At 44.0% G+C, this 26,973-nt stretch overlaps 1 protein-coding gene across 3 annotated transcripts; it reads left to right on the forward strand.

Moving 5' to 3' along the window:
- Nucleotides 1-110: 110 nt before the first annotated feature.
- Nucleotides 111-20,129, forward strand: LOC307105646 (glutathione S-transferase A4-like). Of its 3 annotated transcripts, XM_079781519.1 has the most exons (7): nucleotides 2,175-2,200; nucleotides 8,633-8,739; nucleotides 9,943-9,994; nucleotides 13,368-13,500; nucleotides 16,399-16,540; nucleotides 18,478-18,609; nucleotides 19,864-20,129. In XM_079781519.1, the coding sequence occupies exons 2-7, from the start codon at nucleotides 8,653-8,655 to the stop codon at nucleotides 19,984-19,986; spliced, it is 669 nt and encodes a 222-aa protein (XP_079637645.1). In that variant the 5' UTR covers nucleotides 2,175-2,200; nucleotides 8,633-8,652; the 3' UTR covers nucleotides 19,987-20,129. The 3 variants fall into 3 exon arrangements, with proteins under 3 accessions (XP_079637644.1, XP_079637645.1, XP_079637643.1); XM_079781518.1 differs by having other exon boundaries at nucleotides 111-8,739; XM_079781517.1 differs by lacking the exons at nucleotides 2,175-2,200; nucleotides 8,633-8,739 and having other exon boundaries at nucleotides 8,750-9,994.
- Nucleotides 20,130-26,973: the final 6,844 nt, after the last annotated feature.

Below are 26,973 nucleotides of genomic sequence, written 5' to 3' on the forward strand. Positions count from 1 at the left end.
TTCTTTGAGCGGCTTGATGAACCTCAGGGTGTTTTGGGGGGCACCCCCCTTGAACTTGCAGTTGGTGTCAGAGTGAGGGTGGGCTTTTGGCCTGCTCCTTCTAACCTCTTGCAGGAAGAGAAACTTTTACACTCATTTGAAGACTAATTTACACCATGGAACCAGACATGGACATCCTAACACCCAGAGGTCTGGATTATGGAATTGTGTAGGATGGCAGCAAATTTGGACTATTGTACACCATTTCGATGTGATTTTACTCTCCAGTGCCACGCCTGACAATATAAATCGAGGGTTTGCTGTATAGACCTTAGGCCATTTTGTAAACATTGCTCCTTGGATTTTAATTCTCTTAGCCACCAGGGGGCCCTCAAAGCCGGCACTCTGAGGAAACGCCAGGAGGAAGTTTGGCTTCTGCACTGAATTAGAGGATTACAGAAAATAAACACAAGAGGCGGGCTGTTTCCAGGGAGGACAGATTCCCATGTCTTTCCTGCTCATGGTTACATGACCTTAAATTGTGCAATTCGGTTGCCATATTGGCAATAAGTCCCCATCCCCCACCCACCCGCCACCCCCCTCAGGTCAGGCGAACCAGTGAGGTTAAAGGGCACAGCCACGTATAAATAGATCAGGTACAGAGGCCTGGTGTCTGGGACAAAAGGGGAAAGCTGATGGTGTGAGGCTCTGTGTCTGTGACGGAGGAGGAGGTGCAGCGGGTAAGGAGCCTGGGACCCAGCATTAGCCACTCAGAAAGGCTTTGGCAGACTGGGTGCCTCGAGGAACACCTGAGCTCCTCCTGCTGCCTGGCTGGGGCCGTCGGTAGGGGCCAGCCTCCTGGGGAACCCAACAGAGCAGAGAGTGAGTTCCACTGGGCAGGGTCTGCTACAAACAACCAGTGTGGGCTCTTGTATGTGCTGGTGTTCCCTCTTCATGGAACGTGCCCAGGAGAGTGCAGGGCGGGTTCCTTCTGGTCCCATCGGCGCACATGTCCCCCCTAAGGGAGTCCCTCAGGACAGGCCTGTAGCGCTCCCCGAACACCCAGGTGCCTCTTTCTCAGCATTTTGTTTTCTTCAGAGCACTGGACACCCTCTGGCCATTTGATCTGTTTCATCAGTCTCTGTCTTTATACTTAAAGTTGGGTTTCTTGTAGAAAATATAATTGGTTTCAGTCCACCCGTAGTCTCTGTGTTTTAATTGATGTATTTAAGACCACATTTAAAATCCTCATTGTCATGGCTGAATTAATCTCTACCATGTTTGTAACTGTTTACTATTTGTTTCCCTTGTTCTTTGTTGTTTTTTTCTTTAGTTTCCCCCTCTTTTTCTGCATTCTTTGGTTTTAATTGAGCCTATATATGGTTCCATTTTTTTCTTAGCATGTCAATTATAGCTCATTTTTAAAAAAAATACATTTTTCTTGATTTCTGAGGTGGAAGGAGGGAGAGGAAGATAGAAACATCAATGATGAGAATCATTGATCGGCTGCCTCCTGCACACCCCCTACCAGGGATCGAGCTTGCAATCTGGGTATGTGCCCTTGACCAGAATCGAACCCGGGACCCCTTCAGTCCACAGGCCCACACTCTATCCACTGAGCCAAACCAGCTAGGGCTATAGCTCAAATATTTTTTTAAAGTTTAATTTGTTGCCCTAGAGTTTGCAATATATATTTAAGCTACACTAAGACCACTTTCAAATAACACTATACTGCTTTACAGGTAGTGGAAGCACCTTATAACACAGTATTCCCAATTCCTCCCCCCTGTCCCTTATAACATTGCTGTCATAGATTTCACTTACCCATAAGCTGTAATCATCTGATATATTGTGGCTGTTATTATTTGAACACACTGCATTTGTCTATATATTTATATTGTCCGTCTTCCCCAACTAGAATGAAAACACCACAGGTGTAGGAATTGGGCCCGTCGTGGCCACCATTCTAGAGTCAGGGCCAAAACAGGTACTCAGTGTTGAGTGAGCCAGTGGAGTCTTCCTTTCTTCTTCCCTGGGTAACTTGGTGTGCTATCAGATACACTGACAATGGGTGTAAAGTGAAGCCCTGGGGGCGTGTACAAACTGGAATACTCACTGGCTAATCCCTTGAGTGGGCGGAGCTTGCAACTGGACAGATAAGGGTTATAAACCTTCACTTTGTCCCCCACCACACCAGAGACAAGAGCCAGGAAGTGATAAGGTTAGTGGTTAAATTTTTGTATACTCTTCTTGGGCTTGGTTGGGTAGTTACATTTTGTGGCCAAATATGCAGCTTATAGTCAGCAATTGTTTTAACTTTGTGGTTAATTTAATGCCTGTATTTCTAAACTTACCTATGTCAAATGAAAGGAACAGATATCTTTTCCCTGCAGAGTAGATATGCAAATGAACACGGTATGGCAGGTTACATCTAGGCCTTTTGAAGACTTTCACTGTCTATGCCTGATCACATGTTACCAGACAGGAACATCCCTCATATCCATGTCACACATTACATGTGAGAGGACAGTGGTGCTTCAGTTGATTGGTGGACATAACAGACCTAGCAGAACATAAACATGTATTACTATTTGAGCCATTACATTTTTCTCTCTTAGGCAAATCTCGTATTTTTTTTACATAGTTGAAAAAACAGAGATGCCACCTGCTCTGTGCCGGGGTGCTAACAGGGAAACTATGATATGCACTCACCACCAGGGGACAGACGCTCAATGCAGGAGCGCCTCTGGGTGTCTACTCCACTATGCTTGGAAGATTTCATCCAAATAATCTGCCACTGGGGTCTTCCTCTGGGGTCCTGCATGCCTGGGGAACTGCAACTTGAAAAGCAGGAGTCTCTGAGTCAAGCCCTGACACCATTTTTTTTCTAGGACTTTAAACAGCTTCTGGCCATGTGGCAGCTCACATGGCTTATTCTCTAAGCAGCCTTGGTGACCTAGGCAAATGAAAGTCTCTTTCTTGGCTGTATCTTTCCTATAAGTAAGTTTGTAAGTCTTGGGGGAGGGGGGAGGATAAGCCAACCTCTTGTGGGTTTTGGGAATGTGAATCAATCCATTAGACCCTCATGGAAAGGAAACGTAGGTTCTGAAACTGAAATATAAAGCTCTCTGGAGAAGATGCTTAGCATGTGAGCTCGGATTAGCGCTCCCTCCTGATCGTCCTATTCCATCAGTAACCCACCCCCTCTCCACCTAGGACTATTGTTCAGCTGGGTTTGTGTATTAAAAATTCCATATAAATACTTGAGCTCTTTTTCAAAGGAGCAAGTTTCATGTAGGAGACTTTCCCTTTGATAAAATCCAAATACTGAATATGCCATATCTAACTAATGAAGTGCTTTGCTATTGTTATATATTAGCAAAATAGAAGAGAAATAATTCATATTCGAGTAAAAACAGACAAACTTTAAAGCTATACGGAAAGTCTTGGTTGTGCTCTGAAGTAGTATATACTTAAAGCTAAAATGAGCCACTTCTTTCCAAACTAGCAAAGTAGAGTTCTGTGGGGAATACAGGGTTACCTGGGAGAGTTTTTTGTCTCCATGACAAATTTTGATCTGCTGGTTATAATGCAGATAGGCCATTCTGATCCATTGGAGAAGCCAGAGTAAATGTTAAGGCAATTTGTATGGATAATAGATTTAGAACTGACATCTTGTATTCTGACCCAAAATATTTGCTAAAACTGGCAACCTTTTAAATGAACCCCTTGAATTTTTTATAATCCAGAAAAGTCAATAAAAGCCCGCTTTTTGCCTACCTGTTCAAATAATTGAGAAAAATACGTGTTGTTTTGCCTAAGTCATCCAGAGTGACTGTTAGACATTGTCAGTTCACTAGAATTTCACCCCCAAAAGATTGGCTGCTTTCCCGACACATGCATTCAGCAGATAGGAGCATAGACCAAAGAAAAAGATGAGGGAAGAGAAACAATATCAGAAGGATTGTTAAAACTGGAAGAAACAAAGGAAATTGTCTAATTCAACCAACTCTTCATTGTATAGCTGAGGACTGACATTTCTTCCAGACATGCCCAGGGCTGGAACCTTCATATCTGGTACTTTGTTAACATTGGGAATTGAAGAAGGTCTCACTCATATCCTAGGAATTCCTCTCTTAAAAATATTCTTTATAATGAAAGCTCAGAGACCAAATGACAGAACAACCGATCGACCAGTTGCTATGATATGCACTCACCACCAGGGGACAGACGCTCAATGCAGGAGCTGCCACTGGTGGTCAGTGTGCTCCCACAGTGGGAGGGCTGCTTCCTGACTGGGATGAGCAGTACTCCCACAGCGGGCCGATCCCCGCAGGCCATGCCCCCCACCAGTGCACGAATCCCATGCACCAGGCCTCTAGTATGTATATATTGATTGCAGAGAGGAAGGGAAGGGGAGAGAGGTAGAAACATCAATGATGATAGAGAATCATTGATCATTTGCCTCCTGCATGACCCCTACTGAGGTTTGAGCCCACAATCCAGGCATGTGCGCTGGCTGGGAATTGGACCGTGACCTCCTGGTTCATGGTCCCATGCTCAACCACTGAGCCACACCGGCCGAGTGGAATTCCTCTCATAGAGGGGGATCAATACAAATGATCTCACAATTTACTTACAATTCTCTCAGTTCCCTCTGCCCTTCTTTCTCTCTATTCTGAGCCACCTACAACTCCATCACATCACCATTTGCTCCACCTGCCTTATAAACGCCTTGCTCTGCAATTTGTGCCTGCCCAGCAGTCTCTGGGAAGAGTGACCCAGAGCCTCACACTCAGCCCCAGGTGCAGGTTAGTTGGGTTTTCATTCTAAACTCGGCTTCTCAAACTTTATTTAAATATACAAGTGAATCGCCTGGGCATGTTTTGAAAAATGCAGACTCTGATTCACAGATTGGGCCCAGGGACTGTGCTTCTGCATTTCTAACACGCTTTCGGGCGAAGCTGCTGCTGCTGGTCCAACACACTTGCAGAGAATGCCGTCCCTCCTTTTGGAAGTACATGTGAATGCCGCTGCATTGTGGAGATACGTGTGTGTGCGCGCGCGCACCATTTATTCAGCAGTTTGTACACATTATCTTAGGTTCACCTCATATCTAATCAAATGAATTAGGAGCTATTAGCTTTGCTGTACAAATGAGGAAACTGAGGCTCAGAGAGGTTAAAAACCTTGCTCAAGTGAGAGGTAGAGCTGAAATACGCTTTCACTGTGGGTGCCCAGCACTCCCAGTAAAATAGATACATGTTCTATTTTCTAAAAAATTGGGGGCATATTTATTATCCAAGGACCACACCCTGACTCTCCAAAGGCTGTCATGCCATCATGGCTGCTTCCTGCGGACCCTCCTGAGGCGTGGGTCCCTGGGACTCTGGGTGGGGAAATGCACCCCACTCTCATCTCAGGTGAAGCTGCTCACAGGAGAAGTCTGCGAGCCCTAGCAGGTGAGTCTCAGTTCCCAATGTCATTTGACCTCTGTGGGGACCCTTCCAGGTTTGCTGAGTTCAGGACACACCTTTTGGTCAACATCAGTAGCACAATCATGAGCTTTGAAGAGAAGGGAATGGATTTATACTCAGTTCAATGCCTGGGGTTCCGGGTCTTCCAGCAGCTCTTGCTCAGAGTGCTTGCATCTTGGGTAACATCCAGAAAGCACTGCTCCTTTGTTCCCTCCTCTTCATTTCCCACGGCCAGCCGGAATGAAAGCTTCCACTGCACCTGTTCTTTAAGCTTTGATGGTGTGCTTTTTTTCTTTTTTAACAATGAGAATAATTGGGTTTTCTATTTGAAGGGTAAACAAAGCCGGTCTTCCGTATTACCAGGCTGTAATTTACCCTAATCTTTGTTGACATTCATTAGAGGTCAAGGAGAGAGGACTAAAGGACTTGGTTTTGTCCTTAACCTATAATGCCATGCGGCAGGGAGCAGTAGGGCTGAGAAACGAACATATAGACAGGGTGGGGGCAAAAGTAGCTTTACAGTTGTGAGTATGTGAAACAGATCTACTCGTGCTTTTGTGAAACACCTATTTCATTCTGACTTACCTCTGGTTAGTCTGGATGTTTCCATCACTCGATATAGGTAAGGTTTTTGATGGCAGGAACTACATGTTTTTTATCTTTGTGTGCCTGGAGTGCCTAACCTAGTACCATATCCATAGCAGGAGTTCACTAAATGTTTGATGCTGAGACAATGAAAGATGGGACACAGAACTGTAACACGTTCAGGAACTGGTATGTATCTCAAAGTGGCACATTGAGGTGACAGCTGCCACGTGTCTGGGTTGGTTCTATAAGAGATGGAAGAACTACACCATCACCCCTGCCTTCCAGATGTTTCCCTCGTTAGAATTTTGCAGTGAAGAGTTCAGCTGGTTCTTGGGGTGTGAGCTCATAAGAGGTATTGGGCTCCTTCTCAGTGCTCAGTCCTTCTAGAAGGAACAGCCCTTCCTGGGAGGGGTTGGGCATGGGGATTGAAGTCTTGCTGAGCCTCTTAAAAAATCATCCCATTTAGAAGGCCACAGAGCCAGCCGAGGCTGGGAGATGAGGAATGGTGGCTGCTTGGCCAGACTCAGCTGAGATTTATTTATGGGGCACATCAACATTTGCTGGGACTTTTCCAAGAAGCGGTGGCTAGTTATTAACAACTAGAGAAAAACGTTTCCTTCTCTTGGACTAGAAGGGAGGGTTGCTGGTTTTAGGCCTGTTTATTTGAGATGGGGTCTCCTTCATTCTAAGCCTGGGCTTTTAGGGCTCCCTCGGCACCATTTAAGCCTTGGAGGTGATGGCAGGGAGGGGAGCGATTCTGTCCCTTGTAATTCAGCCCTGGGTCTTCAAAGTTACATCATTCCATCTCCCATGTGCCTAGAGAATGTGCAAGGGGCCAGCCGAAGTGAAGTGGGGAAAGCTGTGGGCAAAAAGTCTATACATAAAATACAAAATACACTTCCTTGTAACTGTGAACCATGAAAATGCTCTGTTCACAAAATGAAGGCAAAAGCCACCCCAGATTTTACTTGTTGAATAGCTTGTATTACAATATGGAGTCAGATTCACAAAAAGTTTTAGCTCCCTTTTGCAAATATCAATTGCATTTGCAACAAACACTTATAAATCCCATGTAAAACTGATAGGCAAACCTACCTCAGCATAAAAAACTCAAAGAATTGCTAAACCCACTGGCAATTTGCTTCAAGAAGCGAGGACTTCACTTGATAGGGGTCAGATATTGTATGTATTTCATCTATCACTTTTACTCAATCCTCACAACCACTACCCCATTTTAAGGATTAGGAGACTGAGCTTGGAGAGGTGGACTAAGGTTGTACAACGGTGAGGACCACAGCAGGTGCCGCCTGGGAGCTGAGGTCAGCCTCTCCATCCGTGTGCTCACCTGATACTTCCTGAGCACCCTCCCAGCCACAGAGCCTCGGGCACTGTGCCAGCAGGAAGTATTCTTGCCGTTTCCTTAAAGCATATAGGGCTCAAGGGGCAAATGTGGGTAAAGGAGACCCAACAATCCTCTAAGTTGGTAAAGAGCTTTAGTTTATTCAAAGCACTTTACCTTTTTCTCATTTGATCACCCCAATAATCCCGTGACATACACAGGGGTCACTAACATAATCCCTGTGGCTCTGAGACAATGAGGCAGAAAGTACTGTCAGGTCTGCTTGCATTATCATTCTACTCTCCTGGTATAATTTTTCTCAATTATAGATGAGGACATGAAGGCGGACCAAGGTTTAGTGAACTGGTCCTAAGCTTACCCAGCTCCTTGCTGGCCAGGTAAGGACTTGAATCCTGGTCCTGTGTAGGTCTATGTCTATGCTTGTCCCAGCACTCAGGAAAGTCTTTGGCAGAAATGAGATTCCCCAATTCCCACCGAACATCTTAATCCAAACAAGCCCAGCCCCTTGCCGCTGTTAGAAAAGATTATATTTTGTAAGATCATTAATGAAACCATCATATTAACTCCTGGTTCCTTTTCTCAAAATACAAGAGGCAGTCTCTCAAATCTACAGAAAACCTTGATATGTATAATCTCTTCTTTTTCCTTAAATTGTGAGATAGAGCATACATGCATATAGGAGATTGCAAAAACATTTATGTGCAGTTTATTTTTTAAATATTTTTATTGATTTGAGAGAGGAAGGGAGAGTGAGAGAGAGATAGAAACATCAGTGATGAGAGAGGATCACTGATTGGCTGCCTCCTTCCACGCCCTCCACTGGGGATTCAGCTCGAAACCCAGGCACACACCCTTGACTGGAATCGAACCCAGCACCCTTCGTTGTATAGGACGACACTCTATCCACTGAGACAAACCAGCTAGGGCTATATGCAGTTTAAAGATAAATAATAAAGGGTAATTACTAATTCTGTTTTAAGAAATAGAGCATTATTAGCATCCCAGGATGCCTCAAGCTCCTCCAATCATAGCCTGCATTCTCCCACTAGAGGTGACCACCATCCTGCTGCTGGGATCATTCTTTTCCGGCTTTTCTTCATAGTTTTACCTACTACGTATGCATCCCTAAGCCACAGCTTCCTTCGCCTGTCTTGGAATTGTTACAAACAGGTACACTCCGTAAGGTGTGTGTTAGTTTGCTCTTTAAACATCTTTTTTGGCCCTTTAGGAAACCCTGAGCCGGGCGTCATGGCAGCCAAACCCAAGCTCTGGTACTTTCCTGGCCGAGGCAGGATGGAGTCGATCCGCTGGCTGCTGGCTGCAGCGGGCGTGGAGGTTGGTTCCTGATTGGGAAAAGGAAGGAGGGCAATTTGGTGAGAATGAAGTGAGCCTCTTCCCTCTTTAAAATTCAGGATGGTGCCTTCCAGCCATACTGACTCTTTCTCCTTCCAGCTGTCTTCCTTTGTAAGCGAGGGGATCATGGTCCTTGGTTTACGCAGGGGTGGGAGGGCAGGAGCCAAGGAAGGTGTTCTGGGAGCTTTGTCGGGGCTGGAAGGATCTTGGTGGGTCATAAGATAAAGGAGAGAAAGGAAACCACGTAGGGATCCTTTCTTTCATCTGGCCCAGCTGGTTTCCTGGGGTCTCTAGCTCTGCCATAGCATCTTAGTCACGTGCTACCCAGGGCTGCCGACTGGAATCCTAGGCCCACTGCAGTCTGGTCTCCCCTTGAATCACCCTCTGAAGAGCCTGCCCCACTGGGTTCTTTTTTTAACTCTGAGTTCCTCTCAACTGACTTTTCATAGATTTTCACAAGTGTTATTGTTTGGTTTCATGCAGGTATGGACTTCCTTTTCTCCATTTCAATGTCATCTCCTCTGGAACAAGGGCTCGTGATCTCGGTTTTTCTCTATTCCCTTTAGGGACTTCTCTCCTAACATTGCTCACCTTATCCTATCCCCATCTCGAGGTTGGAGGGACAAAAGTCACTCTTTGTCACAAAAGCTTTAAAAACTCCATCGATAAGTGATATTAACCTCACCCGAGTAATGATCTTTGGACCCCTTTCATTGAATATATGAGCATCAAAGAGAAATCTGATTAGAAGGAAAATAACACAAAAAGGAGAGGAGAAAGAAAATAAAAAACAGAAGAGAAGGGAAATCATTGGGGAAGTTGGAGAAAAAGACAAAAGTTTGGAGAGAAGAAAGAGCTAAGGCAAAGAAAGGAAAAATACGAATGGGGGCTGTGGGGTAAGCTTTAAGTAGGCCAAAAGCAAAAAGGGGTTCCAGTCCCAAGTGACTCTAAGCTAATCTACACATACACTATCAGAATTTTCAGCTGTGTGGTAGTTGATGGCTTTGTGTTCCTTTTAAATTTTTCCTTTCTTGAAGCCATTGGGCATTTTATACCATGAGCATTTCTCTCCATCTCTATCCTTCTCTCTCCGTCTTTCTCTCTCCGCCCCGCTTTCTCTCCCCTCACATCTCTGTCTCTCAGCACTTTATTAAAGTTATAACAATGTCTCTGTCCTTTATCCAGTTTGAAGAAGAATTTCTTGAAACAAGAGAGCAATATGAGAAGTTGCAGAAGGGTAAGCCTAGATTTGTTCAATCTCATCTTATTGGAAAAAATAGAAATGTGTTTCTGGAAGTACTCATTTCATTATAAAACACAGAACTCTAGAATGTCAACTGCCAGAAAAGACATACAGATGACTGCTAACATGGATTGTCTGTTAACTGTGACCCTGTCACGAAGCTAAATTTGTCATCTGCATGGTCTCTTTAGCCTTCATAAAAGCTTATCAAGTAGGTTACGCCCGCAGACCTCAATTGGATAAGATGCATGAATTTGGGTGACCAGTGCCAATTGGTTCAAAACTCCCCATCCCACTGAAGAATCCTTTAAGAATTCTTAAATAATGATCCAGTGAGCTGAAGGGGAAGGAGAAAAAAGGAAGGGAAATTTGACCTAAGATATCCTCTAGTTCTCATCATTCATATCCATTTGTTCTTGGTGGTTTTTTTTTGTTTGTTTGTTTGTTTTGTTCTTTTTTTTTTGTTTGTTCTTGGTGGTTTTAACAGATTAATGGAAATCATTTTATTAGGTCACAATTTTAGAATCAAGACTATAGAAAAGATCCAAATTTGTTTAAATTTGGATCCAAGAAGACATCTTTAATCTATACGATTCCCCAGAAAAATTTCTCAGAGAAAAAAAAGAGTACTTTTAAATTTCTAACAGCTATAACATTATTTTTCTTATCTAAGAAACCTGAGTGTCCCATTGTTGCTGATAAACAATCATGAAATTGACAAATTACTATTATTATTTTATTGTGTGTGGTTTTTTTTTTTTTATTTGAGAGAAAGAGGAAGTGAGAGGGGGAGAGAGAGAAACATTGATGTGAGAGTGAAGCATTGATCTGAATGCTCCCTAAAGGGGATTGAACCTACAACTCCAGCATGTGCCCTGACTGGGAATTGAACAGCAACCCTTCGGTGCACAGGAGGATGCCCAACCAATTGAGCCATACAGGCCAGGGTGACAAATTATTTTTTAAGGAAAACATTCACCCAATAGTCAGCAGACCTTCCATTTACAAGCTGTATGACTTTGGGCAACACCTTTAACTTCTCTACATCCAGTCTTTAAAATAAATTTTTTTAAAATTAATGTATAGTTGACACAAGTCTCCTCTTTACCATAACATAAAAATAATCTCTGTGGTCATAGATTGCAATGTGCCAGGTCTTATTTAGTGGGAAGGCCCACTTACCCCTTTCCCAATTCTTGTCCAGGAATCGCCCTGAAGCTCCTCTTCCTCTTTATTTCTGCCCCATTTTCCCACAAACAAGGACAGTTACTGATGCATAGTAGGGATAAAAAACATACATATAGAATAAACAAATGAATGTATCTCCATAATCTCGCCCATGATCATTCTGGCAGGAGTGCTCCCGAAGAGCCTCTAAAATCCTCCAGCTCTCTTTGAGTCTGTGATGCTGCCTTATGTTTGGGACACCCTCCTGGCCACTCCTGCTGTTTGTGAACAAAAGGCCGAGAGGGACGGCAGGAAGGTCACGGGGCCACTGGGCTGGGAGTCAGGAGGCCACTTCTGCGGGCTTAGCTGTCCCCTGACTGTCAGTTTGGGCAAAGCACCTGTGCCTCCCTTGGCCTCCACCCTGCCATTGTCTAAAATACGAATGCTTTGAACTAAATGATCTCAAACAGCCTTTTCTGCACTCTTGATCTTAGATTTTTTTAATCCTTCAGAAGATGATCATCAGCTCCTGATTCTAACGGATATTTGCATCATAAGCAGTAGAGCCCAGCTTTGGATACTCCTCCAATATTGGACAAATGTAGAACTTTTAGGAAATTGATGTTTCAATAACAGTATTCATATTTACAAAGCATGGTTACTAGTATGATCTTATTTCTACGCAAAGAAACTCAGTAAGACAGGACAGACAGTGTTACAGATCAGAAAATAAGCTCAGAGAAGTTAAGAGACTTGCCTAATGTCGTCGGCTAGACAGGGACACCAGTTCCCTGAAAGCTCTTACTGGTTTCTGCACTGGTGTTCTCCTCACCATCCTCTACTGCCTCTCACTAAGTACGGTAGGAAAGGTAGTGAAATTGGGGAAATTAATTGTGGCCTTTGCCAATGCACTAATGAAGTCTGGTTTTTATTCTGGGTCAAGTTTCTTAATCTCAGCAATGTAGAGGTGTAAATGAAATATAAAGTCTATTCAATTCTTCCAGACCCCATGAAAAGAGCATTATTTGTAGTATTTATTTATTTATATATGTATTTATTTATTTTTGGTTAATCCTCACCCGAAGGTATTTTTCCACTGATTTTTAGAGAGGGTGGAAAGGAAGGGGAGAGACAGAGAGAGAGAAACATCGATGTGAGAGAGACACATCGATTGTTTGCCTCCCACATGCACTCCGACCAGGGCTGGGATCGAGCCTGCAACCGAGGTACACGCCCTTGACCAGAACTGAACCCAGGACCCTTCAGTCCGAGGGCCGATGCTCTATCCACTGAGCCAAATAGGCTAGGACTGTAGTATCTTTTTAAATGCATTATTTATATAGGCAGTCACTCACAAAGAAGAAAATTTGATTTTACTAAACATCTACTATTGACAGTATTTAGCATTTTACTAATGTTATTTCATTTCATCTTTTCAGAAATCCTGCTAGATTGGTATTATTACTATTTTAGAGGAAAGGGAGCTGAAGCTCTGAGTAAGTCATGGCTGAAAAGAGCTGAAGCTGACATTCAGACCCGGGTACGCCAGCGTTCTTAGCTTCACATCATCTTGATGTTGTATGGCCCTAGAGTGCTACCTGATGTACTTTTTAAAGAATTCAGACTCCCAGACTCCACCCCTGAACCAGAATACCTGGGAAGTGGGTGAATATTTTTAACAACCACCTCCTCCAGGTGATTCTTGTACACTCTAAACTTTGAGAATCAGTTACAGTAAATGTAGAAAGTCCTGAATAGCCCGGCTGGCATGGTTTAGTAGTTGAGCGTCAACTCATGAGATCACAGTTCAATTCCCAGGCAGGGCACATGCCTGGGTTGTGGGCTCAATCCTCATTGTGCGGGGTGCAGGAGGTAGCTGATGAATGATTCTCTCTCATCATTGATGTTTCTATCTCTCTCTCTCTTCCATTTCTGAAATCAATAAAAATATGTTTAAAAAAAAAAAGAAAATCCTAAATAATCACGACTAAGCAACACACAAATATGCATGAAACCATCAAGCAAATCTCAGATTTTCCATTAAGCAAATGGTGGTCATTTCCTCAACAACTGGGGTCTTCAACTTACCACATTGGATAAAAACTAAAAATCATTCAACAAAATTAAAAGTGGACACTTTTGCAGGCTTACAACAGCCATAGAAGGAGAGTATCATAATCTTTCTTTGCTCAAACCACAGATGGGCGCCTGCTTTTTGGCCAAGTGCCTCTGGTTGAAATTGATGGGATGATGCTGACGCAGACCAGAGCCATCCTCAGCTACCTGGCTGCCAAGTACAACTTGTATGGAAAGGACCTGAAGGAGACAGTCAGGTACCATAGGATTTATGTCTGTACTTGATTCTTATCCAGGCCTCTGTAGGCACCAACTGAGACCTGGTTCACCTGTAGCCTTTCAGCCTGGACTGAGGGGAGAAGGCAAGGGAACAAAGGAGAGATGTACTCTTGCTACACCCAGCATGACTTATACTTAACTCTGAATAAATACTCTAGGCTTCTCCTTTTACTGCTCATAGCAATCTGCATTCAACATTCTCATATTCTCTCTCCACTCCTAACAAAATATCTTCTCATAAAATGACCTGGAAAACTACATGAAGGTGGAAATGAATGAACTAATAAATAAATATTGAGCAATGAGCTATTACTGCAAATAATGCAGTGCAACACATCTTGAAGCCCAGTGATATAAGTCAGCAAGTGTTTATTATTACTTACCAGTCTATGGGTCATCTGAGTGGTGGGCATATCTGGGCCAGGCTTGACTTATCTTGACTGGACTCACTCATACGTCAACCAGTGGTCAGCCAGGAGGCTCTGGTTGTGAGTGCTGGCTGAATATTGATTGGGAAGCAAATGGACCATACACCTTCAATCTTCTCATTTTTTTTTTAAAGTATGTGTTTACTGATTTTTAGAGAGAAAGGAAGGGAGAGGGATAGAGAGATAGAAACATCAATGATAGGGAAACAGCAGAGATTGGCTGCCTCCTGCATGCCCACACTGGGGATTGAGCCCGCAACCCTGGCATGTGCCCTGACCAGGAATCAAACTGGTGTCCTATTGGTTCCTGGGTCAATGCTCAACCACTGAGCCACACCAGCTGGGCCCCATCCTCTCATCTTGAACTTGTCTCATGGAGGCTAGGCAGGGTTCTGAGAGAGTGAAAGTACACAAGGCCTCTTAAGTACTAGGCTAAAAACTAGTTACTTATTAATTCCACCTCATTCTATTGGTCAAAACAAGTTATGAAGGCAGCCCAGGAAACAGACCCCATCTATTGATGGAAGAAACTGCAGGTCTTATCACAAATACTGGAGGGTGAATATTTGTGGCTATTTGGATGATTGGTTTAATTTCACAGTAGATAAGTAGATTTAAGACAAAACAAAGATAACTATAAAAGTTTATCTGGATTTGGGGTCAAAGGGCATTTTCTGTGGTCTCTTATATCTTATCACCATAAGCATGGATATGATGGGATGGTCAGTAAATACAGAAGACTTGGTAGGAGTAAGGCCCAAGCTCAATTGTTCAGAAAAAGGAGAGATCATAACATAGCAATGAGCAGTCCATAAAAAGAGGCAGCTTACCCCAACTTTCCCATAGCTCTATCTTTAAAATTGATTTAGTCATTCTAACCCAAGAGTATATGCCCAGAGAAGCAATTTCAAACACAGCGTATGAATAGAATCCTTTTATAACAAGGTAAACAAATACTAATGTGCAAAAACAGTCTGTTTCTCATTGTTTCAGTGCATGTTTTTAATTGTTGTTTTTTAAATACCAGGGGCTTTTTTCCAAGAGGTGTGTCCGAAACTATAGTTAGCATTGTTAATATTCTTTGCTCCAGGTTGGGCATCGTATATAATAAAAGGCTAATATGCAAATCAACCGAATGGCGGAACGACTGGTTGCTATGACATGCACTGACCACCAGGGGGCAGACGCAGGAGCTGCCCCCTGGTGGTCAGTGCACTCCCACAGTGGGAGCACCACTCAGCCAGAAGCCCTGAGCCAGGCACATGGCTCGTGAGCACAGTGGCAGTGGCGGGAGCCTCTCCCACCTCCATGGCAGTCGGACATCCCCTGAAGGCTCCTGGACTGTGAGAGGTTGCAGGCCAGGCTGAGGAACCCTCCCCCCCCCCCCCCACCAAGTGCACGAATTTCGTGCACCAGGCCTCTAGTAAACTATAATAGACTAAAGCAAGCAGACTCCATGGCAATCTAACCTGGGAGAAAAAGCATTTGTAACTCAACTAGGACAATGACAGTACATTATTATTTTATATATGTTAAAAAGAAAGACAAAAACCAAGAAGACCATTAAATTTGTTGGACGATTAGCACATAGTGGGGGTACAAAGACACACAACCCTTAACAAGTTTGCAAACTGCAGTGATGGCGAACCTATGACACGTGTGTCAGCACTGACACGCGTAGCCATTTCTGATGACACGTGACCACATGCTGAGGATGAAACATTTGCTGCTCCTGAGGATGAAACATTTGCGACTAGAGTCTTGGAGTTAGTTTTTTCCTCAAAGTGACACACTACCCGAGTTATGCTCAGTTTTTTGGCGAAGTTTGACACACCAAGCTCAAAAGGTTGCCCATCACTGGCAAACTGCTTTCAGAGATAAGTAGCATAGCATGACTGTACCAATAGGGCAATAAATAATAGTAATGCATCTACTATGATTAGATTTTTAATAACCTTTTAAAAAAAGTGTTTGCCAAAAAACACTTTTTTAAAAAGGAAAAATGTTAAAAGAACAATATGAGTTGTTTGTCTGACCTGACTAGGAAAGTAAATTTCTTTCTCAGATGCCAGGTCAACAGAAGACGTGATAAATGATATATCTTCCAAGTGAAAAGGTCCTGGTACTAAATTGGTTCGTATTTTTGGTAAACTTCATTCATTTCGGTCTTTAAATCCATAATAATCTAATTGCTTGTTTATGGAAGATTTCAACTTAGAGGCACTCATTAGTTCTTTCGTGGGCCCCTTTATTCACTAAACATTTCCAGAGACCCTACTATACCGAGATCACTTGGCTGGTTCTGGCTTCAGAAATCATTCCTGAGCCTGGACACGAAGGGAGGGAGAATCAAGTCATTTGCCCCGATTCCTATTAAACCATAGAAGTTGCGGTTGGGAAACCCGTACTGGAGGCTTCCTCTGGGAATGAATCCCACTGTTTTGTCAGGATCAACATGTACGCCGATGGCACTCAGGACCTCATGGGGATGATCATGATGGCTGCGTTCAAACCCCCAGAGGAAAAAGAGGAGAACATCGCTTTAATCGTGACAAAAGCTAAAACCCGTTACTTCCCGGTCTTTGAAAAGGTAGGCTGCAGGGAGCCAACCCTGGTGGGGCCCAGCGGTGTGGCAGGCGCCCTGATGCTCCAGCGACAGCTGCGTACTCAGATCCTGTGGGGCGGGGCAGGGGGAGAAGGGGTAGACAAGGGGAGCAGCTGACATCTCTGGGGACCACCCTCCAATCCTCCTCTCTTCCCGGAGCGGAAATGCAGAAGGGAAGGACAGAAGCTGGGAGGGAAAGAGGTAGGGGGGCGGGGCAAGGCAAGTTCCCCCCTCCCCCTCCCAGGCTGCAGGGATCTAGGTCTTGCACATTTCCGATTGCTGATAAGAATATTTAAAAGAGTGAGTATCCGAAAAGACAGAAACCATGTTAGAGCTTTCCTGCATTTGGACTAAAACTTTAATAAGGATTCCAAAACAAATGGCATGTCTAATTATGGAACCCCCAACAAAACAGACTTAGAATAAACCTAGTGCAATGAAAGGATACAGTATTTCTGTTCTGATTTAAACAAACAAAAAAAATGATCAGCCCAAGGCATCATCATCTCAATTCATTGTGTCAGATATTTCTTTAGGCTTTAATGCTATTGGCTAATCACGCCTCACTCAAAAGACAAAGCCTCTTAAAGTTACAACTTTTTTCTGACATCATTTTGGGGCAAATGCTAATTACACATGTCTCCTCAGTATATCTGTTAAAGTTCCAGCAGCATGCCACATGATAAAGACTTGTTAGTATAGGGTTCCATATATAAAGGTTTGCAGGACAACATAATTCTGTGGTCTAATTCAGAATAATTCAGTCTTAGCCTTTAAAAAGAATGATTTATTATTGACCAAATTATAATGAAGAGTTTTGCCAGAACCTCAGAGTATTAGACAAGCAAGTTCCTGTTTAGTTGGGGACAACGTGCAGTGATGTTGAAATACCTTTCATTGAAAAGGGGGAAAACTAGTATGATTATTTGAGTTATGGTGTTGTGAACTGGGCTTTATGATATTATGGATTTTGAAATAAGTGTGGCCTAATCCCAGCACATTCCAAAATGTTTAAAATAATTCATTTGTTCAAATCAGGATCAAACTTAATTCGTTTATTGTAATTAGTCAATTACACAATATTTTAAAATAGCTCCTTTTAATTTCAAGTTCTTTCCTCTTGCTTTCTCTCCTCTTTCCTCTTGAATTTGTCTTGCTGAGTTTCTCACAGTCTGGATTTTACCACTGCAACATAACTCTTTCATTCCCTAGATTTTCTGTCAATTGGGATTTAGAATTAGAAGCTTGACAGGTTCAAGTTTGATATATTTTGGCCAGACCACTTCATCGGTGGTGTTGTGTATGTCATTAGGAAGCACATATCATCTGGTTGTCACTGTTCTTATGACTCGATGTAATTTATGATCAGTGCCTAGACCCACTGATTTATCAGTGGATGCAAATGTTGACATCCCAATCCTGCCAGTTGCTTTTCATTTATTAGCTGGAATCCTTTCTATAAAATGACTCTTCCCCTCGTAATATATTTGGTTACTCTGGGATATGGTTTTTGTAGGAAAGTAGGATAAATGCTACTTTCTTTATATTCACCATGTTTGGACTTCTTGTATCCCATTTGTGATTTATTTGTATTTGTGGTACAAATCATGACCTTTGTGTCGCCCTCTTCTGGTGGGTGGGGACACTTTTACTTAACCAGCTCTAGTCTCAACAGGGAGCTCCATTTGGCACTTCCCCACCCACGCTGTCTTGATAATCACTGACAAATTTCCCAAAAGATGGTGCTAATTTACATCAACGTGTAAGAGTATCGGTTTCATCCTGTCCTTGCCAGCATTCTTGAGGATCATGAAGGCTAAGATTCTTTAGCAAATTTGATCTGTACATGTTTTATAAGTGTTTAGCCAGGCAAAATAGTCTCTACTTTTATTTGATATTCTTTGTTATTTTTCTTTCTGCAGATTTTGAAAGACCATGGAGAGGATTTCCTTGTTGGCAACAAATTCAGCTGGGCAGATGTACAACTCTTAGAAGCTATTTTAATGGTGGAAGAACTCAATGCTTCTGTTCTCTCGGACTTCCCTCTGCTAAAGGTAGTGTGTTAACATCTACACAAAACCCAGGGGGAAAATGAATAAAAACAAAGAATGAAACACAGTGTGCCTCCAGGTCAATCTCCGAAGGAACACAAGAAGACTGTTTTAAAAAAATCATTATTTTATTCATTTTGTAATTTTCTCCTGCTCACACTATAGGATCATTCTATATATATAAAAAGCCAGCGACCGGAACGCCAGAATGGCTGGAACGATGGGTCACTATGACACCCACTGCGGCCATCCTCGCCCCCGATCGCCACCCTCCCCCCGCCCTGATTGGCCCACAGCCCCTCTCCCTGACCAGCCCCTCCCTGCCCCGGATCAAGCCACCCCCCACCCTGATTGGGGTCAGGGCCGGCCGGCTGGCCAACTGCCCATGACCCCTCCCCCCAGCTGGCCTGGCCCCTGATCGGCCCACATACCCTGATCAGGAGAGGGGCCGGCCGGACCCCACCTGTGCACGAATTCATGCCGGGCCTCTAGTTAGGAAATAAAATCTTACAAAGGAAAAAAGAATAGATTATTTTGGTTTCTGGCATAAACATTTAGTGTGCTTTTCATTTTTGTAGTGCTTTCCATTTTTTGTTTATTTATTTAGCACTTTGAGTTTTTCCTGATGAAGCAAGGATGACAAGTCTGTCTTTGTTGTTTCCCTCCCATCTCCTACCAAACAACTCTGCTTCCTGATAGTCCCCCTGACTCCACGGCCCCCACAAAGTCCCTCAATGAGACATCGATGAAAGAGAAACATCAATCGGCTGCCTCCTACACACCCCCTTCTGGGGATGGAGCCCACAACCTGGGCATGTGCTCTGACTGGGAATGGAACTGGTGATTTCTTGGTTCATAGGTTGACACTCAACCACTGAGCCACCCTGGCTGGGCTGTGTTAACATTCTTATAGTTATTTCTTTGGTAGCACCTTTACTTGTTCCCTTATAAATTCCTAGAACAGGAGTTGGCAGCTTACAGAATTTTTTGAGTTTTTAACATGCACTGCCTAATTATGACAGTGATTTTTAAAAATTAAGATAATTTAACTCATGCTATACACACCAGCCATTGTTTAGCATTGTATTATCCTTCTCAGAAATATCAGCAAACATGCATTGAGGGATTAACTCAGATTCAACACACTGGGCTCCATACGCCGCTGGTCTAAGTAACCTCCACTCATGACAAAGTTTTTATTTTTCTTAAAGGTTGTGACCACTACTGAGGCCCTGATTTTGCTGTTTCTCATTCCAGGCGTTTAAAGCAAGAATCAGCAACATCCCTACAATTAAGAAGTTCCTGCAGCCTGGGAGTCAGAGGAAGCCACCTGCGGATAGCCACTATGTTGACGTGGTCAGGCACGTTCTGCAGTTCTAATGGCAGCAGGCCTCGCTACGGCGCACAGCCGCGAGCAGTCACAGCATCGCACGTGCCAGAGCTCACTGTAGATTCTAGGTGTAAAGTGTCTGAAAAGAGCAAAGCAGTACTGCCATCAACAGCAAATGCCAATTAAATGAAACGTGAAACCATTTGGTTATGTGAGCATTTTTAAACGTGTCCATTGTGGATGATTCTTAGAACTTTTTTGCGATCAACATATATATAAGTAGGAAGCTGATCTATTTAGGGCGCTGGCCTACATGGGGCCCTGTCCTTGTTGTCTGTATCCAGGTCAGAACCATTGGGGAAAGGGTGAGCAGAGCTTTGGCGGGGGCGGGGTGTATTTTTCCAACACCCATCCGATGCTGAGTACTTGGGATAGAAAAAAAGTGGCAAGTGACAAATTGTCAGGAAGAGGATGGATGATGCAGTAAATCCTAAGGGGATGTGTGGGGGACAGAGAATGTCCTGGGGACACCATTTTGAGACCCTGATAAAAACAAACAAACTAACTTGGACAATTAGACAACCTTATTCCACCTAACATAGCTGCCAAGACTGGGTTTGTTTTGGTGAAATAATTCCAAGTAATGCTGAGATTAAGATATAACCAATGAATATGCACATTGGCCCAAAGATTCCCTTGGCTTGACATACTTTCTTTAAGAATAACTGTTGTGTTCCAAAGTTTGTAAGCTCAGCCGCACAGGGGGGCTCTGGTGGGAGATGGAAGGCTGATTGGAGATGGGGTGACTATTCAGGGTGATGATACAGGCACAGCTGTGGTTCCCTATTCAGGGTGATGATACAGGCACAGCTGTGGTTCCCTATTCAGGGTGATGATACAGGCACAGCTGTGGTTCCCTATTCAGGGTGATGATACAGGCACAGCTGTGGTTCCCTATTCAGGGTGATGATACAGGCACAGCTGTGGTTCCCTATTCAGGGTGATGATACAGGCACAGCTGTGGTTCCCTATTCAGGGTGATGATACAGGCATAGCTGTGGTTCCCTATTCAGTGTGATGTTACAGGCACAGCTGTGGTTCCCGGTGGGTGGAGCAGGTAGGGAGTAGGGCTCCTGCCAAGGGCTTGGGGTACACAATCCCACCAGCTCTACACTGGACGTTCCGCCCAGGCTTGATCAGTTTCTGAACATGTATTCACGTACACATCCTTACTTATGAAATGACTTAATGTCTCACCAGCCTTCAGGCCATTTCCTCAGGGCCACCACAGCACATGGCCTCCTACACCACCCACTTCCCCAATCAGTCCCCCGCCCCTCCTCAGACCATGAGCTGCTCAACAGAGTTATGGCAAGATGGGCCCTTCAGCATCCTGACCCCAGCCCACGGGGACCTGAGCTCCTGCTCCCAGCATGGCCAGATCCCAGCCTGAGATTCCATTTAGCTAACGGCCCCACCTCATTCCCGCCCGGACAAAGCCATGGCCAACTCACACCTGATGAGTAAGACAGACGGGGTTGACAAGGCTCCTCATCTGTGTGGGGATGACTTTTTCCTCTGACTCCCCCCAGAGCAGAGAGTCTGAGCTTAGAGAAATTAAGTGGAAAAAGAAATTATTATTATATTTTATTTATTTATTTATTTATTTATTTATTTATTTATTTATTTTTAATATATTTTTTAAATTGATTTTAGAGAGGAAGGGAGACGGAGAGAAAGATAGAAACATCAGTGATGAGAATCATTGATGGGCTGCCTCCTGCACGCCCCTTACTGGGGATCAAACCCACAACCCAGGCATGTGCCCTAAATGGAATTGAACCGTGACCTCCTCATTCGTAATGTTCAACCACTAAGCCACGCTAGCCTGGCTAAATTATTTTTAATGACTCAAAATTGTAAGCCAATTTCTTTTTATTATAATCATGTGGTCTTGGTAAATAATACAAACACTTTAGAAGGCTTATATAGTGAACAATAAAATCATCCCCCTGACTCCCCAGACTGTTGCTGAAAACAACCACTGCCTAGGTTCTCACTCCTTGTCTGGGGGCCTACACAAGCCCTAGGCCTGGCCCCAAGCTGGCATGCTCTTCCCAAGCACACCCCAGAGGCACTTACTCAGGCACAGCTGGCCACGTTCATTGTCCCACAATCCCATAAGTACGACTTTGTGTCTTTCTTATAAGTCTCTCCCTGTTTGTTGTTCCCTATGGGGTTCTCTTTGGGCTGACTGTGTAACTATGGGTGCCCTAGGAAGTGGGCTCAGAGACCCAACAGCATCCAGCAACATTCAAGGCCCCACTTCCCCTCCCTCAACACCAGGGAGCCTTGAATGTGGACAGAAAAAGGAGGGTGAGTGAAGCCAGTGAGCTGAACATATCCACAGAGATGGAGGGTGGGGCCCTAGAGGGCCTGGGTCCTCTCTGCTGTGAGACCCTGGGATGCAGAGCCTGACCAGCTTGCCCTCCATGTCAGGACTTGAGCACTCCAGCTAGTGAGCATTTCTTTTCTTGGTGACTATAAAGCCTGTGTGTGTGTGTGTGTGTGTGTGTGTGTGTGTGTGTGTGTGTGTGTGTGTACACAAAGAATTAAAACCTGGGCAGTGGCCTCGTAATGACCCCTCCTAACTTGATGGGGGTCATGAATCCTCCCTTTAGACTCCAAACGCGTGATTGCATGAGTTTCTGGGCACAGGCTAAAGGGAGAAAAGGGAAGACAGGGTCAGAGATGTTTGTTCCCACTGATCAACCAGCCCTGAGTAAAGTTAGGAGCCAGGGATTTGGTTTTGTTTTTGGCCTTTGAATTGGGGGTGGGGCGGTGATTGGTGGTAATAGTTGTTGCTTTCAAGCAAGGAAGGAGTTTGTTAGCACATATGTTTGAAAGAAAGAGGGTGAGTTCAGGGACTCTCAGACCCTCAGGGTTGGTGTGTCTCATCCTGTGTCGGCTCAGGTTCTCTCACAGCGGTGACTGGCTTGCCCTGCTGGTGGCTCTGGGGCTGGCCCTGTGGGGTTGCTGAAGCCACAGAGGAACCATGTGGAGGAGGAGGCAGGAGCGTTTCCTCAAAGCAGTGGGGCCCGTATTCACCGTGCAGTTTACAGATAGGGAAAGTGAGGCTCAGCTAGCCCCTGACCCCACTGCGTCTGTCTGTCACGCTACTAACAGAAATTGCATCCTGGTTGTAGGGATGGGGGAAAACTAAGCCCAGGCAGAGGAGGCAAATTTGTCTAAGATCACAAGCTAATGAGTGGCTGAACCAGAGCCCAATCTAGATGTTGGGACCCACAGTCTTTTAAATATATTTGGCAGGAGCCTGGTGTTCTGTTTGGGTGATTAAAGATATCTAATCCTATTTGTTTAAGAGATGGCTGATTTGGACATGGGTGTTCCTTTTCATAGCCCTCAGCAGCCATTATAATGCTAAGTTAGTATATTTTATTTTCCCCCCAAATTTGTTCCCATCCAGTATCTATTGGATCCTCCCCCAAACCTTGCAAGGATAGGACTTTTTTTCTTTCAGATTATAACACGATTGGAACTTGACACATTTTTTTTAAATAAAACCTTTTTTTTTAAGGGGGTAAATCTTACAATTACAGCTCAATATTTTATTTTTACAAATGCCACATTTCTATTTTTAATAGAAAGTATTACTGCAGTATAGTTTACGTATTGTAAAATGTTCAATGGTTTTTAGTGAGTGTATACAGTTGTACAAGCATCACCTGTCTCCAGTTTTAGATCACCCCCATCATCTCCAAAAGCTTTCTTGTTTCAATCGCTCTTCTCACCCCAGACCCAGGCCATCACCGATCTGCTTTCTGTCACAGTCTACTTCTCCAAACACAAAATTGGCTTGAACCCACGATGCCAAGATGGTAGCCTTGGTCTTCTTGTGGCTTTCTCTTCCTGTGGGAAGGCCCGCCCTGCGTGTGCAGCTGTCCTGCCCAAGCCAGCCGCGCCTTTTCTCAACAGTGAGTGGAATACGGCTTCACAGACTTCACCAGCCGAGGAGAGATGGGCAGGGTCCTGCCGAGGAAATCTCAGAAGCCCCTAAATCAGCTTAAGACCTTGAGGTATAATCTCAAGAGAATAGAATTTAGTGCTAAGTAAGCGTTCAATGAGAAGTTCTATAGAGCCTTGTGCAAAAGGCAGGAATTTGCAGACTGTTCCAGCACTTGAGCATGAATGTCCTGGGTCCCCTGACATACAGGTTCCTATATGTGCTGGATGGATTGTAGAAGCCAAAGATACTGATGACCTCAGCCTTGGGGTTCAGCTGGAGCCATCCCTTGGTTTATCCCCAGAGCTCACTAATACCACCATTTCTTTTCTCCGCCAGTTTGTGAAAGGTTGGGAAATTGCCCTAGGGGTGCTGATGGTGCACCTGGAGTTGACAGTTTCATGGGTCAGGTGAATCACTGCTCGACTTCACCCCACTCTCCTAGCTTGGAGTCTGTGCTCATCACAGCTTCTTTAGAGATTTTTGGCCAGCTGTCAGGAGCATTCTGATCCTCCTGGGAATTACTCTCTTCTTGTGAAAGGATAGGTATCTCTGATTTGTATGTATGTCTCATGTATGTGTTTTATAGTAAAACATGCATGACATAAAATTTACATAAAATTTTAAAAATAATTTTTAGGCCTGGCCCTGCTATTCATCTCTATAGCGGAGGAGGGTCAAGGGGTGGGATAAACTTGCATTGTTATTGGCTGGTACATAACAAGGAGAAACTGGTGCAGTGGAGATTGGGAGGCTGAAGAACTCTCAAGTTCTACTTTAAGTGGATTACCTCTTCACAGGGTTATAATGTATCCCAAGAAGTAGCTGCTATTTCCCAGTAGTCTAAATGCCCTGACTTGACCCTTTAAGAATCTAGTTAATTCGATTGTTTTTCTTTTTAGGACTTTGTGGTCAAATTTAAAATGACAGTTGAGTTGCATTTGTTATTCCCAGAAGGCAACATAGAGAATAGCTTTATGCTGGGGCATCACCCTCTCCTGGGGTTAGTGATAAAAAGTCTTGTCAAGTGTCAAACAAGAAGACTGGAAGAGATGCTGGAGTTAATTGAATCACATGACATGCCCAGAGACACATCTCCTCATGGGGAGAGATCGTCCCAGTCCCTCTCACTGTGGCCCCAGCCCAGCCTCATGCACGGCACCTGGGAGTGTGTTAGAAATGCAAGGCCACAGGCCCTGCCCCAGAACTACTGAGTCAGAATCTATCTGCGTTTTAACAAGATCCCCTGTGACCTGTGCGCCTGTTGAAGTTTTCAACATGGCTTTGTATTATTATTCAGCTTTCCAAACAAATTCAGTTGAGGCTCTCCACGTCGAAAGCCATCCTCCCCACGTGTGAAAATGTTCTATTTCCTTCCATCTCCTACTTGCTGTCTGTACAATGGACACTGTCAAACATTTACTTTAAGGGCAAACTTCAAGGCCCTGCCTCCAACTCAAACCAATCAGACACAAAAGGCACTCAAGAATAGGGTTGTTAGATTTAGCAAAAAAAAAATAAATAAATCATTAATTTAGCATTTCAGATAAGCAATAAACAGTTTTTAGTATAAGTAGGTCCCAAATGTTGCATGTATCCTGTATTTTATCTGGCCACATTACGCAGGAGCCAAAGTCCTGGGTTGCCCTCCCCCCCCCCCCCCCCGCCCCCAATCTCTTCCTGCTTCATATTTAAGATTTAAGACCCTTACATATTTGCTTCCAATGTGGTGGCTTGGGCTCATGCTTCCTTCAAGCCCCATATCACGCTTTGCTTTCTCTCTTGTACTGTGAGTGAGAGGCAGGTAAAACAGCAGAGACTTTGGCCTGGGATCTGGCCAGCGGGGTGAGTGGGCAAGAATCTCTGTCTTGTTATCTGTAAAACAAGGGTACTGGTATTCTCAAAGCCATATAGATAGTGCCTGGCACAGAGCACATCTGGCTGCCCTTGTTATCTCTTGGTAACTGGATCCTCAGGCAGCTCTGGCAGGCATGGCCTTGTCCTTGGGTTCATATCCTTGTCCAGTATCAACTCCAGAGATCTGGAGCCAAACAGCACTTAATAATACGAGCCAGTACTGTCCTTCCATAGCATCTGTTACTGTTTGACCATGAACTCAGCTCCAATTTAGACAATTTCTGAGTTGCAAATTTAAAATGAGAACCATATTCAAGTTGCTTAATTTGAATTCAAGTTGTTTAAAGCAGAGTGCGGTAGTGATATATATGGTGGTTATTTTTGCAACTATAGCTGCATTTTGTTTGAAAGGAAACGGTGTTTCACCATCACCAAGCAATGAGTTCGTTTTCATTTAGGTGGTCTAAATTGCGTTGCTAACTGAAACATATTTGGGGGTACTGTAAATGTCATGCCTTCCACAAAGAGCACGTACATTCCCCCTCTTTGCTCCTTTTAATCACTACTGCGACACCACTAGAGGTCAGCAGAGACAAGAAGGCACATTTTATTCAAATGATAGGACATGGCATTTTTCTGTAGTATTTTTTTTTTTTCCGAATTGGGGAAGGGGGTGGGAGGGGGGAGCTGAAATTGATGTATACATTTAATATTTATTTTCATTAGGCTTATTATATAAGTTGTATATACATTTGAAAATTGAGGTGGATGTCTTCTTGAGGGGATTTTGAAATCAATCTTAATACTTGAGGACTCTGATTCATTTTAAAATAAAAGTGTGGATTAATAAGTGGAGTCTTAAAAATAAAAACTAAGGAGAAACTGAAACAAAAAGATTGATTACTCTACTAATAAGTAAGGGGGGGGGGGTGTTAAATAATGAAAGAACTCTAAGGACTTTCTGGTAGATCCAGGATTGCAAAGTCACAGAGCTTCAGGGTGCCTGTGAGCCAATGAGTGAAGTAGGCCAGTGGTGGAAGTGCCTTTGCTCAAGAAGTTTGTGTGGGTGACGACGGGCAGTGGACAGGGCTCAGGGCCTTGACCAGATGGTGGTCACTGCTCAGCTCCCGCCCACAGTTGACATGTCTGAGCATGC

The sequence above is a fragment of the Cnephaeus nilssonii genome, assembly GCF_951640355.1.
Source record: "Cnephaeus nilssonii genome assembly, chromosome: 9".
Classification (NCBI taxonomy): domain Eukaryota; kingdom Metazoa; phylum Chordata; class Mammalia; order Chiroptera; family Vespertilionidae; genus Cnephaeus; species Cnephaeus nilssonii.